This window comes from Trematomus bernacchii, unplaced genomic scaffold (assembly GCF_902827165.1).
Source record: "Trematomus bernacchii unplaced genomic scaffold, fTreBer1.1, whole genome shotgun sequence".
NCBI lineage: Eukaryota > Metazoa > Chordata > Actinopteri > Perciformes > Nototheniidae > Trematomus > Trematomus bernacchii.
Window position 1 is genome coordinate 469,594 of NW_022987826.1, and position 21,857 is coordinate 491,450.

A 21,857-nucleotide genomic window follows, 5' to 3' on the forward strand; every position below is an offset into this window, starting at 1 on the left:
TCAACATTAGCTGGAAGAGCAATCTCCCTTCAAGTAAAGGTATCCCTCACATAAAGCAACACACCCCCTCCTTTTCCCTTCAGTCTCTCCTTCCTAAACACATTATATCCTGACATAGATACAAGAGTGGATGGTGACGACTGTTTTAGCCAAGATTCAGATATTCCCAAACAGTCAATATTGGACTCAAGGAGGAGATGTTCTAGTTGTTCATGTTTATTGCAGATGCTGCGGAAATTGAAATGTCCACTGAAAAGTCCCTTCGGCTTGCACCGAGGATCCCACACTGTTTTTGCTTGATTCACTGTTTGAAACATTTTAGGCTTTACCTCTGTGCCGTTGTTGACAGTGGAGCAGACAGAGCTAGCTGTTGGTTTGTGGTGATGCGTGAGTCTCCATTGCTAGGCCGCTAGCCCTCGGCGCGGACCCGCAGTTCTCCGATGGTGTGGGAGCTATCCGGCCTCTTCTGAAGTTAGATGGTTATGTGTGGATCTCTGCTACTCGGCTACCAGCCTTCGGGGCGGACCCGTAGTCCTCCGACGGTGTGGATAGAGGTCCTGCTGCTAGGTCGGCAGCCGTCAGCGCGAGACCGCAGAGACCCACCGGTGGTGCCAGCTGTTCAGCTAGCCAGCCTCTTCGGAAACCGGCCGGCGGCGTGTGGAGCTCGGCGGCCGGGCCGCCAGCTGTCAGGTTGATGGAAGCGACGCCGGGACCCGGACACGTGTGGATATCTCCCGAGAACAAGAGACATAGCAGACATAGCAGAGCCAATAGCCCAATATTCTCCTTTTTTCGTTTTTGTCCCTTTTTTGTGAGAGTCTGCCAGGAGTGCCAGATGAATGTGCTGTAGATTACATGCCGACCATGGCCGAAGTGCTTGATATTCAGCCATGTTGCCGGTGCAAACAATGATGCATCCTCCGCGCGTTGTTCCACCAAGGGGGCAAGACGACGAGTAGTGCAGCCAAACAGAGGCCCGAGATTCAGAACAATCATGCACAGATAGATCGCCGCCACTGCGCCCAAACTGCCCGCCGCCATCTTGGACCTCAACCAGCTGGATTTGATGGAAGCTTCTATCAAATCCAGCTGGTTGGTTCATACATCAGTATCCTCATCCTCCTAGACATGTCTGCAGCTTTTGACACCATCTCCCATACCATCCTGCTCAACCGCCTATCCAACTACCTTGGCCTTACGAGTACAGCTCTATCCTGGTTCCACTCATACCTCTCACAGGTAACAGTTTGTCACCATCAGAAACTCCAGCTCCCCTCCAGCCCCAGTCAACCAAGGCGTGCCGCAAGGCTCGGTGCTTGGCCCTCTTCCCTTCACCATCTACATGCTCCCCCTTGGTTAAATCATGTATAATGTATAATGTATGAGTAAAGATACACAACTGCCTAACCATTTTTAATCCTGTTGCACATTTTAACTTCATTACCCACTTTTGGTTTTAGTCAATCCCTGCAGCTATATAAAGTATGATCTTTTAATGTCATTACATATTCTAACATCCCTACAGACCATGACTTTACTATGCCTTGCAACTAGTAGCAGGGTCTCAGTTGATCATATTTAAACGTGTCACACATGCACATTCATCTGTTTCTGTTTCAGGGTCCAGCAGCAGAGACCAGACTCTCCCAGCTGTCTGTCCCTAAAGAGTGACAGGTCGAAGGAAGACTTCATGAACTTTAAAGGACGACCTCCATCTGCTGATCAGAAGTAAGCTGTAACTCACAGTAAGAGTCCGGTTATGATAGAATAAATAAAACCAGTTTGTTTAAAGTCTCGTCAGACCCCTCCTCTTGTCCAAAGTGTTTAGTTGTGAACGTCCACACTGGGAGGGGCAGTGAAACTCCATCTGAAAACTCAGGCTGTTCAGAAGCTGTTCCACCATCTCACAAACACTTCTGATGGAGGATACTGAGCCTTCATCAAAGTCACAACCAGCTCTACTGCCAGGTGAACCCTGACCCCTGCTATGGTGCTGGAGGTGGAGCTGGGGGGGTAACGGGGGCTGGTGTAAGAACTGTCCCTAGGTCTTTCCTTTCCTGATGAACAGCTGTTAGCCAGCTGCAGAGTCCAGTATCTATCCACACAGCCACGTTTCAGGAAGACCAGAATGAAGGATGGACAGAATCCTCTGGTCTTCAACAGTAGCTGGAAATAAATATTCCTGTAGTGCAAAGTTCCCGCTGACGCACAGGACCACCAGCCTGTTCCCCTGTCCTCCTTCACCCTGAGTGTGTCTCTGTGTGGACAGACATAATGTGAGCTAATGCTTCATGATTCCTCCACAGAGGGGACCAGGAGAGCTCGGAGGTTCCCGGTGGTCAGTCTGCCCAGCAGCATCAGACACAGCTGGACTCCATATTTACGGTGAGTACATGTACTACAGATACTTGACCTCTCTTCTGCTCACAGTCATCTCCATGCTGCACTTTTAGAGAGTCAGTCTGTCCGGATCTGATGTTTGGATCCATGGTTTATAGTTTGTGTCGTTCATGTGATGTTCCAGCTGCTGGAGGACCACATCGTCACCTTTGTGAAGAGCGAGCTGAAGAAGATCCAGAAGGCTCTGAGTTCAGATTACCCAGAATACTTAGAGGGTCAGAGTGAGGATGAGGAGGTGTTGGAGGCTGAGGATGAAGAGCAGAGGAGGAGCAGAGAGGCATTCCTGAACATCACACTGCACTTCCTGAGGAGCATGAAGGAGGAGGAGCTGGCTGACCGTCTGCACAGCAGTAAGAGGGTTTCTATAAAGATTTAACACTCTGGATAAATGTCTCATCTGCTGATGTCTCAAGAGACCAACATATATCCATATTTTATTCAGAGAACCAGAGTTACAGTGTGACCACATGATCTTTTGTTGTGTGTTCTTTCAGAAACCTTTGCTGGAGTCTGTCAGCGTAAACTTAAATCCTCCCTGAAGGAGAGGTTCCAGTGTGTGTTTGAGGGCATTGCTAAAGCAGGAAACCCAACCCTTCTGAACCAGATCTACACAGAGCTCTACATCACAGAGGGGGGGGCTGCAGAGGTCAATGAGGAACATGAGGTCAGACAGATTGAAACAGCATCCAGGAAACCAGACAGACCAGAAATACCCATCAGACGAGAAGACCTCTTTAAAGCCTCACCTGGAAGAGATGCACCAATCAGAGCAGTGATGACAAAGGGCGTGGCTGGCATTGGGAAAACAGTCTTAACACAGAAGTTCACTCTGGACTGGGCTGAAGGCAAAGCCAACCAGGACATCCAGTTCATATTTCCATTCACCTTCAGAGAGCTGAATGTGGTGAGAGAACACATATGTGAGAATGCTGTTCATTGACTACAGTTCAGCATTCAACACCATTGTGCCCTCCAAGCTGGCCATCAAGCTCAGAGACCTCGGACTCAACAGCGCCCTCTGCGACTGGATCCTGAACTTCCTGACGGGCAGACCCCAGGCAGTGCGGGTGGGAAATATCACATCCTCCACCCTGATTCTCAACACCGGTGCCCCTCAAGGCTGCGTGCTCAGCCCTCTCCTCTACTCCCTGTTCACCCACGACTGCGTGGCCACACACAGCTCCAACACCATCGTGAAGTTTGCTGATGACACGACCGTCATCGGCCAGATCACAGACGATGACGAGACGGCATACAGAGAGGAGGTCGAAAACCTGACATCTTGGTGCCAGGATAACAACCTCCATCTCAACATCAGCAAAACAAAGGAGCTGATTGTGGACTACAGGAAGCAGCAAGGAGAGGGACACGCCCCCATCGCCATCAATGGGACTACGGTGGAGAGAGTCAAAAGCTTCAGGTTCCTTGGGGTCCACATCACTGAGGACCTGACATGGTCTCTTCACACCACCACCATCACTAAGAAAGCTCGACAGCGGCTCTTCTTCCTCCGCAGGTTGAGGAGGTTCAAAATGGATTCCAGGATACTCTGCAACTTCTACAGGTGCACGATAGAGAGTATCCTCACTGGCAGCATGACGGCCTGGTACGGCAGCTGCACCGACCTCGATCGTAAGGCTTTACAGAGGGTGGTGAAAACTGCACAGCACATCACCAGGACGGAGCTGCCATCCATGGAGGACCTTTACTCCCAGCGGCTCAGGAAGAAATCACTACGGATTATCAAAGACCCCCATCACCCCAGCCACAAACTGTTCTTTCTGTTGCCGTCTGGCAGACGTTACCGCAGCATCCTGGCAAGGACAAGAAGATTCGGAGACAGTTTCTTCCCGCGGGCAGTGAGACTGTTAAAAAATTGAACTGTTGAAACAACTTCAAACATTCAACTGCTACTCAGTAGTATGTATCTAATACCTAATATATATATATCATTCCAATAACTTGTATATAGACTCATACTGCACTATTCCACATCATAACTTTATTTCATTTTTATAACTATTATTATTTTTGTATTGCTCTTGCTCTTATTGTTATTATGTTATGTTATTATGTTGCATTGTTGGAGAAGCCTGTGACATAAGATTTTCAACTGCATAATTACTCTGTAGCTATGTCAGATTGACAATAAAGAACCTTGAACCTTGAACCTTGAGAGAACAAGTACAGCTTGGTGGAACTTGTTCATCACTTCTTCTCTGAAACCAGAGACGCAGGAATCTGCAGGTTTGATCAGTTCCCGGTTGTGTTCATCTTTGACGGTCTGGATGAGTGTCGACTTCCTCTGGACTTCCACAACACTGAGATCCTGACTGATGTCACAGAGTCCACCTCAGTGGATCGGCTGCTGACAAACCTCATCAGGGGGAAGCTGCTTCCCTCTGCTCGCATCTGGATAACCACACGACCTGCAGCAGCCAATCAGATCCCTCCTGAGTGTGTGGACATGGTGACAGAGGTCCGAGGGTTCACTGACCCACAGAAGGAGGAGTACTTCAGGAAGAGATTCAGAGATCAGGAGCAGGCCGGCACCATCATCTCCCACATCAAGACCTCACGAAGCCTCCACATCATGTGCCACATCCCAGTCTTCTGCTGGATCTCTGCTTCAGTTCTGGAGGAGGTGTTGAAAACCAGAGAGGGAGGAGAGCTGCCCAAGACCCTGACTGAGATGTACATCCACTTCCTGGTGGTTCAGTCCAAAGTGAAGAACGTCAAGTATGATGGAGGAGCTGAGACAGATCCACTCTGGAGTCCAGAGAGCAGGAAGATGATGGAGTCTCTGGGGAAACTGGCTTTTGAGCAGCTGCAGAAAGGCAACCTGATCTTCTATAAGTCCGACCTGACAGAGTGTGGCATCGATATCAGAGCAGCCTCAGTGTACTCAGGAGTGTTCACACAGGTCTTTAGAGAGGAGAGAGGACTGTACCAGGACAAGGTGTTCTGCTTCGTCCATCTGAGTGTTCAGGAGTTTCTGGCTGCTCTTCATGTCCATCTGACCTTCATCAACTCTGGAGTCAACCTGCTGGCAGAAGAACCAACAACCTCCTGGCTGCTTAAAGTATTCAGACCCAAACCCAAACCTGAACTAACACATCTCTACCAGAGTGCTGTGGACCAGGCCTTACAGAGTCCAAACGGACACCTGGACTTGTTCCTGCGCTTCTTCCTGGGTCTTTCACTGCAGACCAATCAGAAACTCCTACGAGGCCTGCTGACACAGACAGGAAGTGGCTCAGAGATCAACAAGAAAACAGTCCAGTACATCAAGAAGAAGATAGAGGAGGATCTGTCTGCAGAGAGAAGCATCAACCTGTTCCACTGTCTGAATGAACTGAATGATCGTTCTCTAGTGGAGCAGATCCAACTGTCCCTGAGTTCAGGAAGTCTCTCCACAGATAAACTGTCTCCTGCTCAGTGGTCAGCTCTGGTCTTCATCTTACTGTCATCAGGAAAAGATCTGGACGTGTTTGACCTGAAGAAATACTCTGCTTCAGAGGAGGCTCTTCTGAGGCTGCTGCCAGTGGTCAAAGCCTCCAACAAAGCTCTGTAAGTACAGAGAACATTTGATTTAGAGAATCAGTTATTAATACACTGCTGTCTTCTGAATAACTGTTGTCCTCATCGTCTCTTCAGGCTGAGTGGCTGTAACCTGTCAGAGAGAAGCTGTGAAGCTCTGTCCCCAGTCCTCAGCTCCCAGTCCTCTAGTCTGAGAGATCTGGACCTGAGTAACAACGATCTGCAGGATTCAGGGGTGAAGCTGCTGTCTGCTGGACTGGAGAGTCCACATTGTGAACTGAAGACTCTCAGGTCAGAGCACAGTACAGTTTGATTTAGCCAGCAATAAAAGTCAATACCAACATCAGCCATGCTGTTGTGGTGTGGGGATACCATCATCAATAACATCATTGAAGTGAAACAAGACACAATACATCTGTCACAATTCACAAAATGGTTATTGGCACAAACTTCTTTAAAGATTAGGGGGGTCCAAACTTTTTCCACTGAGGGCCACACACAGAAAAATATGCAAAGGCACTGGGGCCCTCACTAGAGGTATATCGCCTCATAAGGTAAGTTATAAGTTAGCAAAATCAATCAAATGTAGGTAAATGATTCTTGATACTTGAATATGCTTTAACAAAAAAACACAGCCTACATCTCAGCTCTCCAGAGGGTTTCCTTTGTTGGCGGCTCATCCTTTAAGGCGAGACACCCCAGGTGAATAGGGTAATTTTTTTAACTTAAAGATATCAGCTAAAAATTTCTCCAGTTAATTACTTACAATAAGGCAATTGTTTTTTGTATTACAAGTTTTCTGAAATAGCATGTTTAAATATCCAAATGAACCATTACCTCATGAAATATGTGCATATTTTAACACATTTCAGGAACCGAAATCTGAACTTTGGATAAAGCCAGGATGAAAATGATTGTTTCATTTTGTAGTCATATTAGTATCTAAGGCTTTTACAGAAGGGATTTTGGATATCTCTTTGTATCACTCCATAAATCAGAAAATACTGTCAACAGCCCTAAAATATCAGTTTTCGCCATGTTTTTAGGTATAAAATGTTATATAATTCAGGCTATGAATTATATATGACCAAACCCTTCTGTAAAAGCCTTCATAATATTGATAGGAATATAACTGGAAGGTTTGGTGTATGTAACTGCTACTGAAGTGGACATTTCGAACTCTAGTAGGAGAAAAAACTCATTTTGAGAAAACAACCTTTAAAGATTACAGTGTGACGCTAGCTAAACCCTCCTGTTATCTGGATGACAGCTTGCGCATCGACGCACTCCGTGAAGGTATTTCATGTTCGGGGTCATTTGTTTTTTGTATAACCTTGCTTCGTGCAAGTGACAATTGTTGTCGTCTTCTCTGTGAACGTTTTTTTCTCCGTTATTTTGCCATTTTCAGATTTAAATTTAGAGCGGAAAGCTAACCAGGAAGTGCTTTAGCACACCACATGACGCATCTGAACGAATCACGTTGTCAGAAATTGACACCAGCCAATGAGATTTCGTTTCTTGGTTTAAGACCCCTGTGCACTTTCACGATTGGTTGCTGATACAAAGGAAATGACCATATTTGGATCCGATGAGATTGTGCAGGAGAAACGGAGCTTTCAAACGATACCTCTGAAGACATGGTGCAAACAGCGGTCGCGGTACTTTATGTTACGTTAGAATGCTAACTTTTGGTAAATGTAGGAGAAATCTACAGACGCAAATAGACAAACTATAGTAAAATAAACACTTAAATGTGTATTTTGTACATTTTCCTTCCAAAAGCCTGAAAGAAAACATGTTATGGAATCAAAATAGCACAAAATCTCAAAATTGACCAGTGCAGGAAAAACGATGTTTTTGCCTGCCGTGTCTCGCCTTAAGGCAGAAGCCTCAGATTGCTTATAATAAGGATAAATAGGAAGGGTTTGTTATGCAAAAAAGTTAATGGGCTTTTATTTTATCAACTAAGATTTGTTAGAAAATGTTTTTCAACTTTGACTGAATTTATTTGAAAATTGGGCTTATTAACACATGAACACTTCTGTTTGATATATGTTTACATATATATTACTACTATTATACAATATAACAAAAGCACAAGTGCCTCTCTAGTCTTTGTTCACATCATTCTCTATTCCTTTGTTTGATGATCTGTTCAAATCAAGAAGACCCTTACCATGGCTGTCCATCTGAACTGTGAAGCAGTGACTGGAGTTTTAGGTGTAGAGATGACACAGAGGTGATGCAGTAATAAGCCCCCCCTCTTCCAGTCCTGGACCCTCAGATGATCTGACGGCTTGTTTGTGTGTCTGCAGGCTGTCAGGCTGTCTGATCACAGAGGAAGGCTGTGATGCTCTGGCCTCAGCTTTAAACCCCTCCCATCTGAGAGAGCTGGACCTGAGCTACAATCATCCAGGAGACTCAGGGGGGAGGCTGCTGTCTGCTGGACTGGACACGCTCAGGTATGGAGAGGCACTCAGTCTGATAGAGGAGGTAGAAACTGGCTCCTATGACCTATGACATTCACACAGATGTGTCTTATATTTAGCACAGGAAGTGACATCATGAATAAATAAACTGATTCATTTCCAGATGTTTTATTCTGAGTCCTAGCAAACGGCCAATCAGAAGAACCTCCCCTGGAATGAAAATAATGATTTATTAGTTTCATTGTTGGGAGTAACGTGTTACAGTAATCAGATTACATTTGTCTGTAACGCAGTAGTGTAACGCTTTACTGTTGGTTCAGCAGTAATTATATTTAAGTTACTGAGCAGGAAATGATCTACGTTACGTTAAGCTCTTCGACTTTCTGCATAACGGGAGGACAGAAAACTAAATCAGACGTCTCTTTAAGCTCGGGCTACACTCAGAGTTCATGGCTGAGGAGATGGAGCACAGATGTCAGAGTCATAGCAAACATCGTGGAGGACATGTTGCCCCTTTCATTAAAGGTCTCCTTTTATCCATAACTATGTGTCCCCGGTGTGTTCCCGGTGTGTCCCCGGTGTGTCCCCGGTGTGTCCCCGGTGTGTCCCCGGTGTGTCCCCGGTGTGTCAGGAGACTTACAAAGTGTCAGAAAACAAAACCCTCTCTCTTTTCCTCCGTACCCACATCTCTAAAAACAGGGGAACAACGGAGCTGATCCAGATTTGCTGCCGATATGACGTAATATCGGAAATGTGGGCGGGCTTTACACCCACGGGCCAATCAGAAACGTTGCTGTCAGAAACAATGAGATGTGTTCTGGAAGTAATATGGTCTGTGTTTACATTAGCATGCTAACACTCAGATATGGAGCTAATTTCCTGCCATAACTCCACAAACAAACTAAACAGGTTTTACAAATGCCTCATGATTCACAAACAAACACAATGTGGTTTGCAAATACAAAACACCATCTACAAACTAATGCATTTAGTTTTGCAAAGAAAAAACGTATCTATCAAACAAACACATACCATTTTTCTAATAAATCATGTTTCCGAGACAAATTCAGCTTAGGTTTTACAAGTACACAACTTTTTTTTACAACTACAAAACTGTTTTTTACTCACGGCGGAATATTACTGCCAAAAGTCACGTGACTCAGTCACGTGACTTTTGGCAGTAATATTCCGCTGTGGCTGGCTCATACACACTCACACATGCTCACTCACACATGCTCCACGGCAGCAGGGGGCGCTACTGAGTCCATTGGGAAGGCGGGAGGTTGAGCAGAGCATGGAACAGCCCTTGCCAGTCTGATGACAGGTGTTTCTAGCGATCCAGCGATCTGGGTCAGTGTTATAGTGATAATATTATAAACAAGGTGAATTTAGCGATCACAACAAAAACAGCCAAGACACATATTGAGCCCAGAAAATGAATGTTCTTAGGGCTGTAAATATAATAAGCCTTTGTCTAAAATGGACAACATTGTAACTAAGGAGATTTAAACTATACAGCGATTCTGCACTCGGTCAATCAGCTGCTCTTCATTTTCTTTCCTGCTATATTCAATGAGTGATACAAATATTTTTTACCATACGTTCTGAATAAAACTGATACTGTTGGACTCGGTACTAGTTGACTGCTACCAGAAATAAAAGGAAGTACTTTACTGTGTACTTTGTGAGTAATCCTCTGTCAGAGTCCCCTCCTGAGTACAATAATGCATGTTTCTCTGCTATTTTGAATAAGCGTTAAAAGAAAACCTTTCTCATGAGACTGATATTGTTGGACAGAGTATTTTAAGAGGATGGTAGACATGATATCAGCAACACTTCCAGTCAGTACTCCACCAGCAGCATTTTTACCCCTTGGAAAGTCTTCAGAGTCTGGCCTGGACTGGATAGCTGGTCTATCCTTCAGCAAAGTGACACACCCTTGTGACTCTTGTTGGCCTCTTATGGAGCTGCTGTCTTTTAAATATGATTATTTCTCTGCTCCTAGTTCATTCCTCTCAGATTATTCCATCAGTCCCAGTCATCGCATGTCAGTCAATAGAGCTTCGAAAAATGTGTCCAATTCAACAAAATGTTTTTGTGAAGGTCAGAGCTAAATTATAGATTGTTTGATTGTGTAATTACAAGGTGAAAGAAAATAAATCCACATCCTCCTATTAAACTTCTTTTATTTACTTTTCCATGTTGTACTTATACTTACTTGTATTGCATGTTGAACCACATGCTGGATATCTTCCCCAGCCTCAAGGAAATACAATAAAATTAATGGATTCATAATTTAAACAATTTATTAAAATGTATAAATTAATAATGTTGTGTGCAAACATTTCAAATTGAAATATAAAATGAAAAAGAAGTTTACTTTTTAAATGATTTCTCACAAAAACCTTTCTAAATTATAGTAAATTATTAAAAAAGGTTTAGTCAATATACGTTTTTCTGCCTAAAATAGTTCAAATTGAACGTAAACTATATCAAACACCACATGGCAATTATCCCATTTTTGCATGCTATTTAAATTGACTTGGTTGAAGTTAATAACAATATTGATATTATATAGATATATAGATGTATATATAGCATATCATTGATGCAGTCTTTCTGAACACTTTTAAAATACTGCAAATGAAGAATATTTGTAATGTTCTGCACAGATAGTGCCTTAACTTGAATTTGAAAACACATGGCAACTTTATTAATACAACAGTTGAAAATATTTGTGGAAGGATAAATTCTTCATGGGCTTCAATGGCTCTCTAGATAAAGGCCGTTTTATGGTTGCTTGTATTATCCTCAGATAGTGGTTTGTTTAAATAACTAGTGACATTTTAATAAATATTGCAAAAAAGGGCTCCAAAAAAGGCATATATATATATATATATATATAACCTGGCCGGCTTAGCCAGTCTGTATTTCTTCAAGCACCACAAGATTCATAGTTTATTATGTACAATTCTGGGCCATTGATTGTGTCATTTCTCCAAACATATACAGTAAACATGCCTGTTATGAAGCCTTAAAATGGTGCAGGAAAAGGACTTTACAGTGTGTTATACTTAAAGACAGGACTATTCAGTTAAGAGAAGAGAAAAAAGGAAAGCACATTGTTATAATGGGTGATGTAACATTAATGACAGACATAATATGAGGTCCTTGGCACTCAGACTCTAGAGGGGTCATTTTGTGATCATGGGGCATCACCCTTACAGCATCAGGACAATATCATATGGAGTCAGATACTGGAAGTATGCTGGAGGCGTTAACTGGGACTGATGGAAGGATGAGGCTGATGAGACTGAAGAATCTGCAAGGAACGAACTAGCGGCAGAGGAATAATTATATATTAAAAGACAGCAGCATCATAAGAGGGCAACCATGTGACAGAGTGTGTTACTTTGCTGAAGGATATTTGGGACCAGCTATCCAGGCCAGACTCTAAAGACTTTCCAAGGTGTGAAAATGCTGCTGCCGGAGTACTGACTGGAAGTATTGCTGATATCATGTCTACCATCCTCTTAAAATACTCTGTCCAACAATATCAGTCTCAGGAAGAAATGTTTTTGAACGCTTATTAAAAGAAAAACATGCATTCTTGTACTCAGGAGGGGACATTGACAGAGGATTACTGGAAAAGTACACAATAAGTACTTCATAGTACTTGTGGGGGTAGTTTCAGTAGTACTGAGTCCAACAGGATCAATCTCATGAAGAAATAATGGCAACAAAAAAGAATTCCCTCATCAAACTTAGCAGAAGTGGCTTGATTTTGTTCTCAGCAGGGGACTTTGACAGAGTATTTCTCAAAAAATACACAGTAAAAGTACTTCAATGTATTGTTAGTAGTAGGCTTACCAATACAAAGTCAAACCGTATCAATTTCATTAAGAACTAATGGTAACATTTTATTTGTATCATTCATCAAAGATAGCAAAAAACATGCATTATGTACCAGTGACGTGCGGTGAGGTTCATGGCTGGTGAGGCACTGACTCACTGAGTCAGATTTACAAATATTATATTTTGACCTTAATCGAAATATTCGGTTATTTTCAAAAGCTTTTTTAGTCTGATGCTTCGATTCATTTTAAACAGACCGTTCAACAAAAGGATACCCACAATCTAAATATTGGATTGTTCTTTCTTAGTAAGATCCCATTTTCATTAGAAATGTGGTCTTACCTTGACTTGAAGATGAAGTCCATGCTATCCTTCTGGACAACAATCTCTATTACTTTTTTGTAAAAGTCCTCCTTATCTTCCTGTAGTTTCAAAAGTCTAGTTTGTTGTTTGCGTCTACCGTCTCTGTGTAGAATTACAGTAGCAACAAGAACCTGTGGGCTCACGTGCGCCCCCTGCAGTGCGGCAGAGGTTATGGCTGCCTCCCCTGAGGCTTTCTCATTGCCGTTGTATGATGAGACCAGCGAGCCTAAATATCATATATACGTGAAATAAGTTATTTAGAGACTATGGATGGCGAGGATAAATGTAATAAAGGGATCTACAAACATTACATTGGTGACCTACAGTGAGATGGGAACAGGCATGCGCTTAGGGCCCGCTTTCCAGACAGTTTCTGTGGGGTGACGCATTCTGAAGTGAGGCAGATCTCATCTGTGCCTCACCTTACCCCACAGTAACTGGCTTGAGCACGCTCACAAAATAAGTGCCCGCGCTAAATTAGTGCCCGTGCTCCAGCAAGTTACTGTGGGCTTACGAGAGGCAGTGCTCGTCCCTGCCTCACTTCTCATCGCTCCCGTAGCGGAGCTCGGCAAATTTGTTGATTTTGACTATAAAAAGCGATTGGAATCAAACATAAATCACACTTACAACACAGATCAGTGGAGACATTTTATTATTATTACTATTTAGTTTTTCTTTAGTTGTTTTTCCGTTACATTGGAGTATGACAGGTGGGGCTCTGCCTCCCCTGACTGCACGTCGCTGTTATGTACTATGGAGGGGACTACTCACAAAGTACACAGTAAAGTACTTCCTTTTATTTCTGGTAGAAGTCAACTAGTACCGAGTCCAACAGTATCAGTTTTATTCAGAACGTATGGTAAAAAATATTTGTATCACTCATTGAATATAGCAGGAAAGAAAATGAAGAGCAGCTGATTGACCGAGTGCAGAATCGCTGTATAGTTTAAATCTCCTTAGTTACAATGTTGTCCATTTTAGACAAAGTCTTATTATATTTACAGCCCTAAGAACATTCATTTTCTGGGCTCAATATGTGTCTTGGCTGTTTTCGTTGTGATCGCTAAATTCAGATCGCTGGATCGCTAGAAACACCTGCCATCAGACTGGCAAGGGCTGTTCCATGCTCTGCTCAACCTCCCGCCTTCCCAATGGACTCAGTAGCGCCCCCTGCTGCCATGGAGCATGTGTGAGTGAGCATGTGTGAGTGTGTATGAGCCAGCCACAGCGGAATATTACTGCCAAAAGTCACGTGAGTGAGTCACGTGACTTTTGGCAGTAATATTAAGCAGTGAGAAGAAAAAGTTTTGTACTTGTAAAAAAAAGTTGTGTACTTGGAAACAAAAGTGTGTACTTGTAAAACCTAAGCTGAATTTGTCTCTGAAACATGATTTATTAGAAAAATGTTATGTGTTTGTTTGATAGATACGTTTTTTCTTTGCAAAACTAAATGCATTAGTTTGTAGATGGTGTTTTGTATTTGCAAACCACATTGTGTTTGTTAGTGAAACATGAGGCATTTGTAAAACGATAGTTACGTATGTAACACACAAAGAGCTGCTCAGACTGACGCATGTCAGCGGTAGTCTGGACATAAGCTCTAAGGGCCCGCACCGGGCATAGGAGTCTCGACCTCTCTTCCCCCTCTCCTGATGGGGGGTCAAACCGTGCCAGCTGGATAGGCCGATTAAAATGAGAGCGTGCCAGCACCTTAGGGAGGAACGCTGTGTTCGGCCATAAGGTGACACCTGAGCCATCTGAGTTCCACCTCAGACACGAGCTGTTCACAGACAAGGCCTGAAGCTCGCTTACACGTTTTGCTGAGGTGATGGCAAGAGGGAAAGCAGTCTTAGCTGAGAGCCACTTCAGTTCTGCCTGTAACAAAGGTTCAACAGGAGGCAAGCATAGGGCATCCAGCACCAAGGGCAGGTCCCATGTAGGGCCCTTGGGATATTCGGGGGGCGAAGCCTCAGAGCCCCCCTTTAAAAAGAGGGATACCAGCCTATGGCTCCCCACTGTGCTGTTGTCAGCCCTTACGTGTTGAGCTGATATAGCAGCCACATACACCCTGACGGTAGCGGGACACCGGCCGTCGTCCAGGAGGGACTGAAGGAACTCAAGGGTCGTAGGTACCGAGCAATATGCTGGGTCCTCATTTCGCCCTTGGCACCAGTAAAAAGAAAACAGTTTCCACCTGTTTTCGTACTGCCTACGAGTAGGTTGTGCCCTAGCATTTGAGAATAGTCTTCCTGACAGACTCTATGCAGTCGCTCAGCAGTGGGTCGGGCCCAGTGGCCAGACCCACAGCTGGAGGTGGCAGGAGTCGGGGTGCCACATCCGACCCTCCAACTGAGACAAGAGGTCCTTCCTGTTGGGGAGACGCCAAGGCGTCCCACAGCAGAGTCTGTGCAGCAGATGGACAGGCCCGCACCTAGCTGGGTTAAACAAGGAAGTTTAACAAGACAGCCTAGCCAGGCAGCTGCTGCTAGAATGAAGCAGCGCGTCTATCAGAAGCGGGGGCGAGTACACCGCCCTCACTGGTTGAGTTAATAACGAATGCCAGATGCAGCGTAGGCGGGAGCGGGGTGCGACAACACAGCCTTCACCAGCTACCTGCTGAACGGAAAGAGTAGAGCAACACTCCTACTCGCCGAACACAAAAGGGATGTAACTACACCCATGTTATCAGCAGAGGGAGCGGGAGCGAGAGCACTGCCTTCACCTAGCTGGAAATAACAAGAAGTTTTAGCAGGACGGTTTATCCAGTCGGCTGCTGCTAGAATAAAGCATTACGTCTACCAGGAGTGGGGGCGAGAACACTGTTTTCGCTGGTTGAGTGTGTCCAGAGCCACCCCAATGAAGGTTAGGCTTTGAGAGGGGTTCCGACAACTCCTCTCCATGTTCACCTTGAGGCCTAGCCGGGCGACATGAGAGAGAAGGAGAGCCGTGTCCTGGATCGTCTGTAACCGGGATGGTGCACAGATTAACCAGTCGTCCAAGAGAGGGAGAGTCCAAATGGGAGCACCCTGAACTGGAAATGACGACCTCTGAAGGCAAAGCGAAGAAACTGCCTGTGATGAGGCACAATAGGCACATGACAATAAGCGTCCTTCAAGTCGACGGACGTGAACCATTCCCCCCTGGCCACGGTACGAAGAACGTCCGCTGTGCTCAGCACATGGAAAGGTAAAATCCTTAGGAACTTGTTGAGTCTCCTCAGATCGAGGATTGGGCGAAGTCCACCGCCTTTCTTCCTTACCAGGAAGTAGGTCGCGTAGAAGCCTGGGCTGTGAGATGGGGTCCACAGGCTCGATTGCACCCTTGGCAAGGAGGACTGACAGCTCCTGGTTTAGGGCGATTTATTTTGCCGGGTCGCTTATGGTGGTCATTTTGACCCGGCTGAAGACTGGGGCCAGCGTCGGAACTGAAGCTTGTACGCTTGATTTAAGGAAGCGCTAAGAGCATCCTGCTGCAGGGAAGCTGAGAGGGCGAGCATGAGGTGCCTACACGGCCCATGTGCGCCGCTGCATCGTAAACCTTAGTGAGCAGGTCATCAGTGACCCGACATTGGAGTCGAGGGCACCTGGCCTCCGACCTCAGGGCTTCGTCAGGGGAAACTATGAGGGAAGCAATGGTAGGCTCAACAGCCGGCGCCGCATCCTGCATGGCTACCAAGGCTCGGCCATCGGACGTAAGACTGTAAAGAGCCTTAGTGTCCCTCCAGCATGCATGTAACTCCCTCAGATACTCACAAGGGGGAGGAACAGTGTGGGTGGCGGGTGCCGGAGTGCGCCTAAAGAACGCACTGGCAGGCGCTGTTTCGGGAATGGAGAGCCAAGAGGAGTGACCTCATCTGGGCTAGCTCAGTAGTGAGTAGGTCCACCCTGGAGGACAGCCTATCAGGCTTAGTCCTCTTCTTGGGCGGTGCACCCGCAGCCTCTGCGGCCCAACGCCTAGGATGGGTAGGTTGGGCTGGAGTCGACTGTGCGGGGGGAAGGCCACCCTCAGTCAGTAGTTCAACCTCGGCAGCTCTTACCGCACGAGGCATGATGGTGCAATTCATGCACGGGTCCTCCGAAAGGCCCTCCCTCAGATGCTCGAGGCCAAGACAAGAGGGGCAAAGGTCATGGCCATCCTCTGGTTAAAGAGGAGCCATACAGGTGTTAGAGCCGTTAGACCTAGCGATAGCTAGAGCACTCAGCTGCCTGTAAATAACTGGCCAGGAAACAAATATGCCGTGGAGGGGAGTGAGCACAATAGTAGTTAGCTTGAGCGTGAGCACTCTGCTAACTGGAGTGAGAAAAATGAAGTCAGTTAATGGGTTTATGCCGTGAGAGGAGAGCGGAATACTCTCTCCACTAGCGCCGTAGCGAGTTAGCCTAAGCGAGAGCACTCTGCTAACTGAAGGCTGGAACGGGCATCCAACTGTGTGCAGTGAGAGGGGAGCGGAAACACTCTCTTCACTAGCGCTGTAGCAAGTTAGCTTTGAGCGAGAGCACTCAGTTAACTGGAGGATGGAACACTTTATGTGTCGTTGCCACTCTTTGCATATCATGTATATATATATATATATATATATATTTTTTTCTTTCTTTTTTACCCTGTTTGTAAAAAGTAATTTCCTTAATGTTTTATGTGAGGGAATGGAAAATAGCTCAAAGCTAAATCTGGCACTGTTACGCTTGACACCTTTAAATGTTTTAAGTGTTCATTACAGTGCATTGTCCCTGTCAAATAAACGATTAAATAAAATAACCAATTGTGCGCCGTGAGAGGGGAGCGAAGACACTCCCTCACTAGCACTGTAGCAAGTTAGCTTTGAGCGAGAGTACTCAGCTAACTGGAGGATAGAACAGGAACTAATTGTGAGCTGTGAGAGGGGGGCGGAGACGCTCCCTTCACTAGCGCCGTAACAGTTAGCTTGAATGAAACCACTCAGCTTAGCTGGACGATAGAACAGGTAAAGAAACAATGTATGCGGTGAGAGGGGGGCGGAGACGCTCCCTTCACTCGCGCCGTAACAGTTAACTTGAACGAAAACACTCAGCTTAACTGGACGATAGAACAGGTAAAGAAACAATTGTATGTAGTGAGAGGGGGGGGGGGCGGAGACGCTCCCTTCACTAACGCCGTAACAGTTAGCTTGAACGAAAACACTCAGCTAACTGGACGATAGAACAGGCAAGGAACCAATGTATGCAGTGAAAGGGGGGGCGGAGACGCTCCCTTCACTAGTGCAGTAGAAAGTTAGCTTTCAGCGGGAGCACTCAGCTAACTGGATGATAGTATAGGTAAAGAACCAAAGTATGTAGTGAGGAGGAGGGCGGAGACGCTCCCTTCACTAGTGCAGTAGAAAGTTAGCTTTCACCGGGAGCACTCAGCTAACTGGATGATAGTACAGGTAAAGAACCAAAAGTATGTAGTGAGGAGGAGGGCGGAGACGCTCCCTTCACTAGTACAGTAGAAAGTTAGCTTTCACCGGGAGCACTCAGCTAACTGGATGATAGTACAGGTAAAGAACCAAAAGTATGTAGTGAGGAGGAGGGCGGAGACGCTCTCTTCACTAGCGCAGTAGAAAGTTAGCCTTCAGCGGAGCACTCAGCTAACTGGATGATAGTACAGGTAACAGTAACAAATTAGCGAGAGCCCTCGGTTAATTTGTACACAATTATCTCATTAGTTTGAGAGTATATAGATATAGCACAATCAGCAATAATTGGTAGCGATCTCACCGGCTGTGTGCAGGAGCGTCCGCTCTTTACCGGTCCGGAGCTCCTGGGGTCCGGGCGGTGAACACCGCGGTCCTCTCCCTTGGGAGGACGGACAGCTCACCGCAGCCTTTGGAGGGCGAGCGTTTTTCCTAGCCCGCAGCTCCGATCAAACGATCGCAAGGCTACAGGTAGCGATGAGCTAGAATCCCAATTTTTCAGTAAGCTTAGCTTGGCTTCTACTCATAAGTAGTAACCTACGCAGCGAGAAGATGAACAAGGACTGAGCCCGTTGACAGCACCGGAACTTATACCTTACGGTGTCATACGGGGTCACACGTGACTTTGTTGATATAAATATTCGACCTACGCATGCGCGAGACAGAAGGTATCCAGTGCTAAAGCACCGCCTCTGGCGGTCAGTAAGTATGAAATAGAACCTGTTTAGTTTGTTTGTGGAGTTATGGCAGGAAATTAGCTCCATACTCAGAGCTAACCTGTACTGGAGAGAGTGTGTGTGAAGAAGCAGGAAATCAAAAGGAAGTCACCTTGTGGTAAACCTGAGAGAGAGAAAGAGTTTGAGCTCCATACTGTTTCAGAGAGAATCCTTCATGTGGTTTGGAACATGATATGGAGTTTCATCACGGAGTATTTTTGTTTTGTTTTAAATGCTATGTTTAGGCATATATTATGGGTCTCAGATATATACAAATATATAAAAAACATGTCTATGAAGTGTTTTGCTCAAAATGTAAACAGATCATTCATTTCAGACATCCCTCATATCCCTCTATTTCAGCCCTGTAAGAGAACTGCTGATTTTGGGTCCTTAGCTTGAAAAAAAAGAAAAGAAGGGGGGGAGCTAATGCCTGCTCAGAATTCTACGAGAAAAAAATGCTGCCGTGATTAAACTCCATATCCTGTTCCAAAAGCATCAATCTGGTGCACTTTGAGAGCAACAGATCTATGGAGACATCTCTCAACACCCATATGAAACACAACTGGAAACAGATTTATTTTATGGATATTTTACAAATCACTCTCCTTTCAAACTGTATTCTTGTTTATTAATAACAACTTGTTTTTACTGTCATATAGTATTTTATACCTGTTTACTTTATTCTCTTATTTCTTTATAACTATAATGATCATATAAAGATGTGCCTTTACCTCACTGGTTGTAGAAAAAGCTTCTTATATTCGTTAGCATAGCTAGCTAACCAGATGCTAATAACAGCAAAGGTATTGACTGTATGATCAGTATGACAGATGAACAGATCTCCTCTGGGCTTTCAGCTAAAGACACAGCCACGCAGAAACTGCAGCATGTGTACGGCTCCTTATGGGTACTGCACTTTGTGAAGTGGTGGAGCGGCGTTCTGGTGCTCTCCGTCAGAACTGCACCCCTGTCAGACGAGACATATACCACGTGATGACACGTTAGGCTCGTGTTGTGTTCAAGGACCCTGACCTTGGCCAGGAAAAACAGGCACTCACTTGTTTAATTTTGTTGCGGTCTAGATGTCCTTTTTTTTGCGTGTGTTTATAAATTACCTCGAGGGCCGTACCAAATGGTCTCGCGGTCCGTATACGGCCGGGAGGCCGGAGGTTCCCCAACCCTGATTTAAAGACTAACTGACCCCCCTGCTTTCAGCCTGGAGCCTGCTGCAGTCCGGTTCTTGAGGCCAGGTCTCAGGAAGTGTAAGTGTGTTTTTAATCATGAACATCTTCACACTGGGACATCACAGGTACTTTAATAACCTTTAATACCTGCTCTGTCTCTCATCAGATTCCTGTGGACTCACACTGGACTCAAACACAGCACACAGAGTCCTCAAACTGTCTGACAACAACAGGAAGGTGAGACGTGTGAAGGAGAGGCAGAAATATCCTGATCATCCAGAGAGGTTTGACTCCAGGGCTCAGCTGATGTGCAGAGAAGCTCTGACTGGTCGCTGTTACTGGGAGGTCGAGTGGAGAGGAGGGGTTTCTATATCAGTGACTTACAGAGGAATCAGCAGGAGAGGAGGGAGAGGGGACTGTGGGTTTGGATGGAATGATCAGTCCTGGAGTCTGAGATGCTATGATGGGAGTTACTATGTCATGCACAATAACAGAAACACAAACATCTCCTCCTCCCCCTCCCCCCCCTCCTCCTCCGCCTCCCCCCCCTCCTCCTCCGCCTCCTCCTTCTTGTCCTCCTTCTTCTCCTCCCTCTTCTCCTCCTCCTCCTCCTCCTCCTCCTCCTCCTCCTCCTCCTCCTCCTCCTCCTCCTCCTCCTCCTCCTCCTCCTCCCCCTCCTCCTCCTCCTCTGGTAGAGTAGCAGTGTATCTGGATCATGCTGCTGGCTCTCTCTCCTTCTACAGAGTCTCCTCTGACACACTGACCCACCTCCACACCTTCAGAACCACATTCACTGAACCTCTCTATGCTGGGTTTGGGATTGGGTCACCTGGTTCCTCAGTGTCTCTGTGTTCTCTGCAGGAGTGATCCCCCCCCCCAAAAAGAGAGAGGGGCTGATAATAAAAGTGTAAAACTAAGATTTCTGAGATTATCTGAAAAAATGTCTGCATGTTAATTTTCTTTTTAAACAAATCTAAATGTTGAGATTTCATAAAATAAAGTTTTTCAAAAATAAACCAGGATTGTAAGATTTTAAGAAAAAGCTCAAAATAAAAGTCAGTCTTTGCAAAGATGAAACTCAGAAAGAGGTTGAATAACAACAGGAAGTCCATTCTGATTTATTTCCACACGGAGGCTTTTATTCTGAAACTGCAGGAAAATGTACATTTATCCCAAAGTCTTCCCACCATCTGTAGTTTGTGAACACGTGACATCACTTCAGTTTGAATGGCAGCAGTAAAGGGTTACTGAGGCTCGTTAAGAACAGGTCATAGTGACGAGTTCAATCACTTCTGCAGAATATAATATATGATGTCTACAAACTAACATATAATAACGTCTGAAGTGCAAACATGAACATAAAGAGCAAACCACAGCGTGCATGCATTTGAGCTCAATGACCGGCTTCCCTGTGAATATTTAAAATATAACGTGGCCCTACACAGCAGAGTCTGAGCGGCACAGTGTGCAGCTTTTATTTTAATGCTGGCTTTTTACTCTCATGCAAACATGGTCATTACTTTTTAAGAAGGGTCAGATTCGATGAGCCTTATTTGCATTTAGGAAACTAATCTTCCCTAAACAGCACGATGATGTTTGAATGAACACGGCTGCTTCTGGGGTGAATGTAAACCTCTGATCTGGGTTAGATGGGTTTATTAACAGACCAATCACATGATGATTGTCTCATCATTAACACTCATGTACTTTCAATGTAAGCAGCTGATCTAATTAATAAAGTCTGTGTTTTGAGTCGGACTCGTGGCCTGTCTTTGTCTCAGTTTGATGGTTTATTTATATATTTTTTCCATATTTATAATGATCAGAAAGCTTCAGATTTGGTGTGATTCTCTTCCCCCATTAGAGACAGAGGCCGTATCTCATTTCATCAATCTCCCCCTCTCGACTCCTATCCTCGAGACTTAGTCCCGCCCACAGG

At 45.2% G+C, this 21,857-nt stretch overlaps 1 protein-coding gene across 1 annotated transcript in view; it reads left to right on the forward strand.

Moving 5' to 3' along the window:
- LOC117499356 (NLR family CARD domain-containing protein 3-like) overlaps positions 1 to 21,857 on the forward strand; it is a 106,912-nt gene that overhangs the window by 25,678 nt on the left and 59,377 nt on the right. The window contains exon 3 of the mRNA XM_034151701.1: positions 1,621 to 1,728. Within this exon, the coding sequence (XP_034007592.1) occupies positions 1,621 to 1,728 (108 nt within the window). The remainder of the gene's footprint in view (positions 1 to 1,620; positions 1,729 to 21,857) is intronic.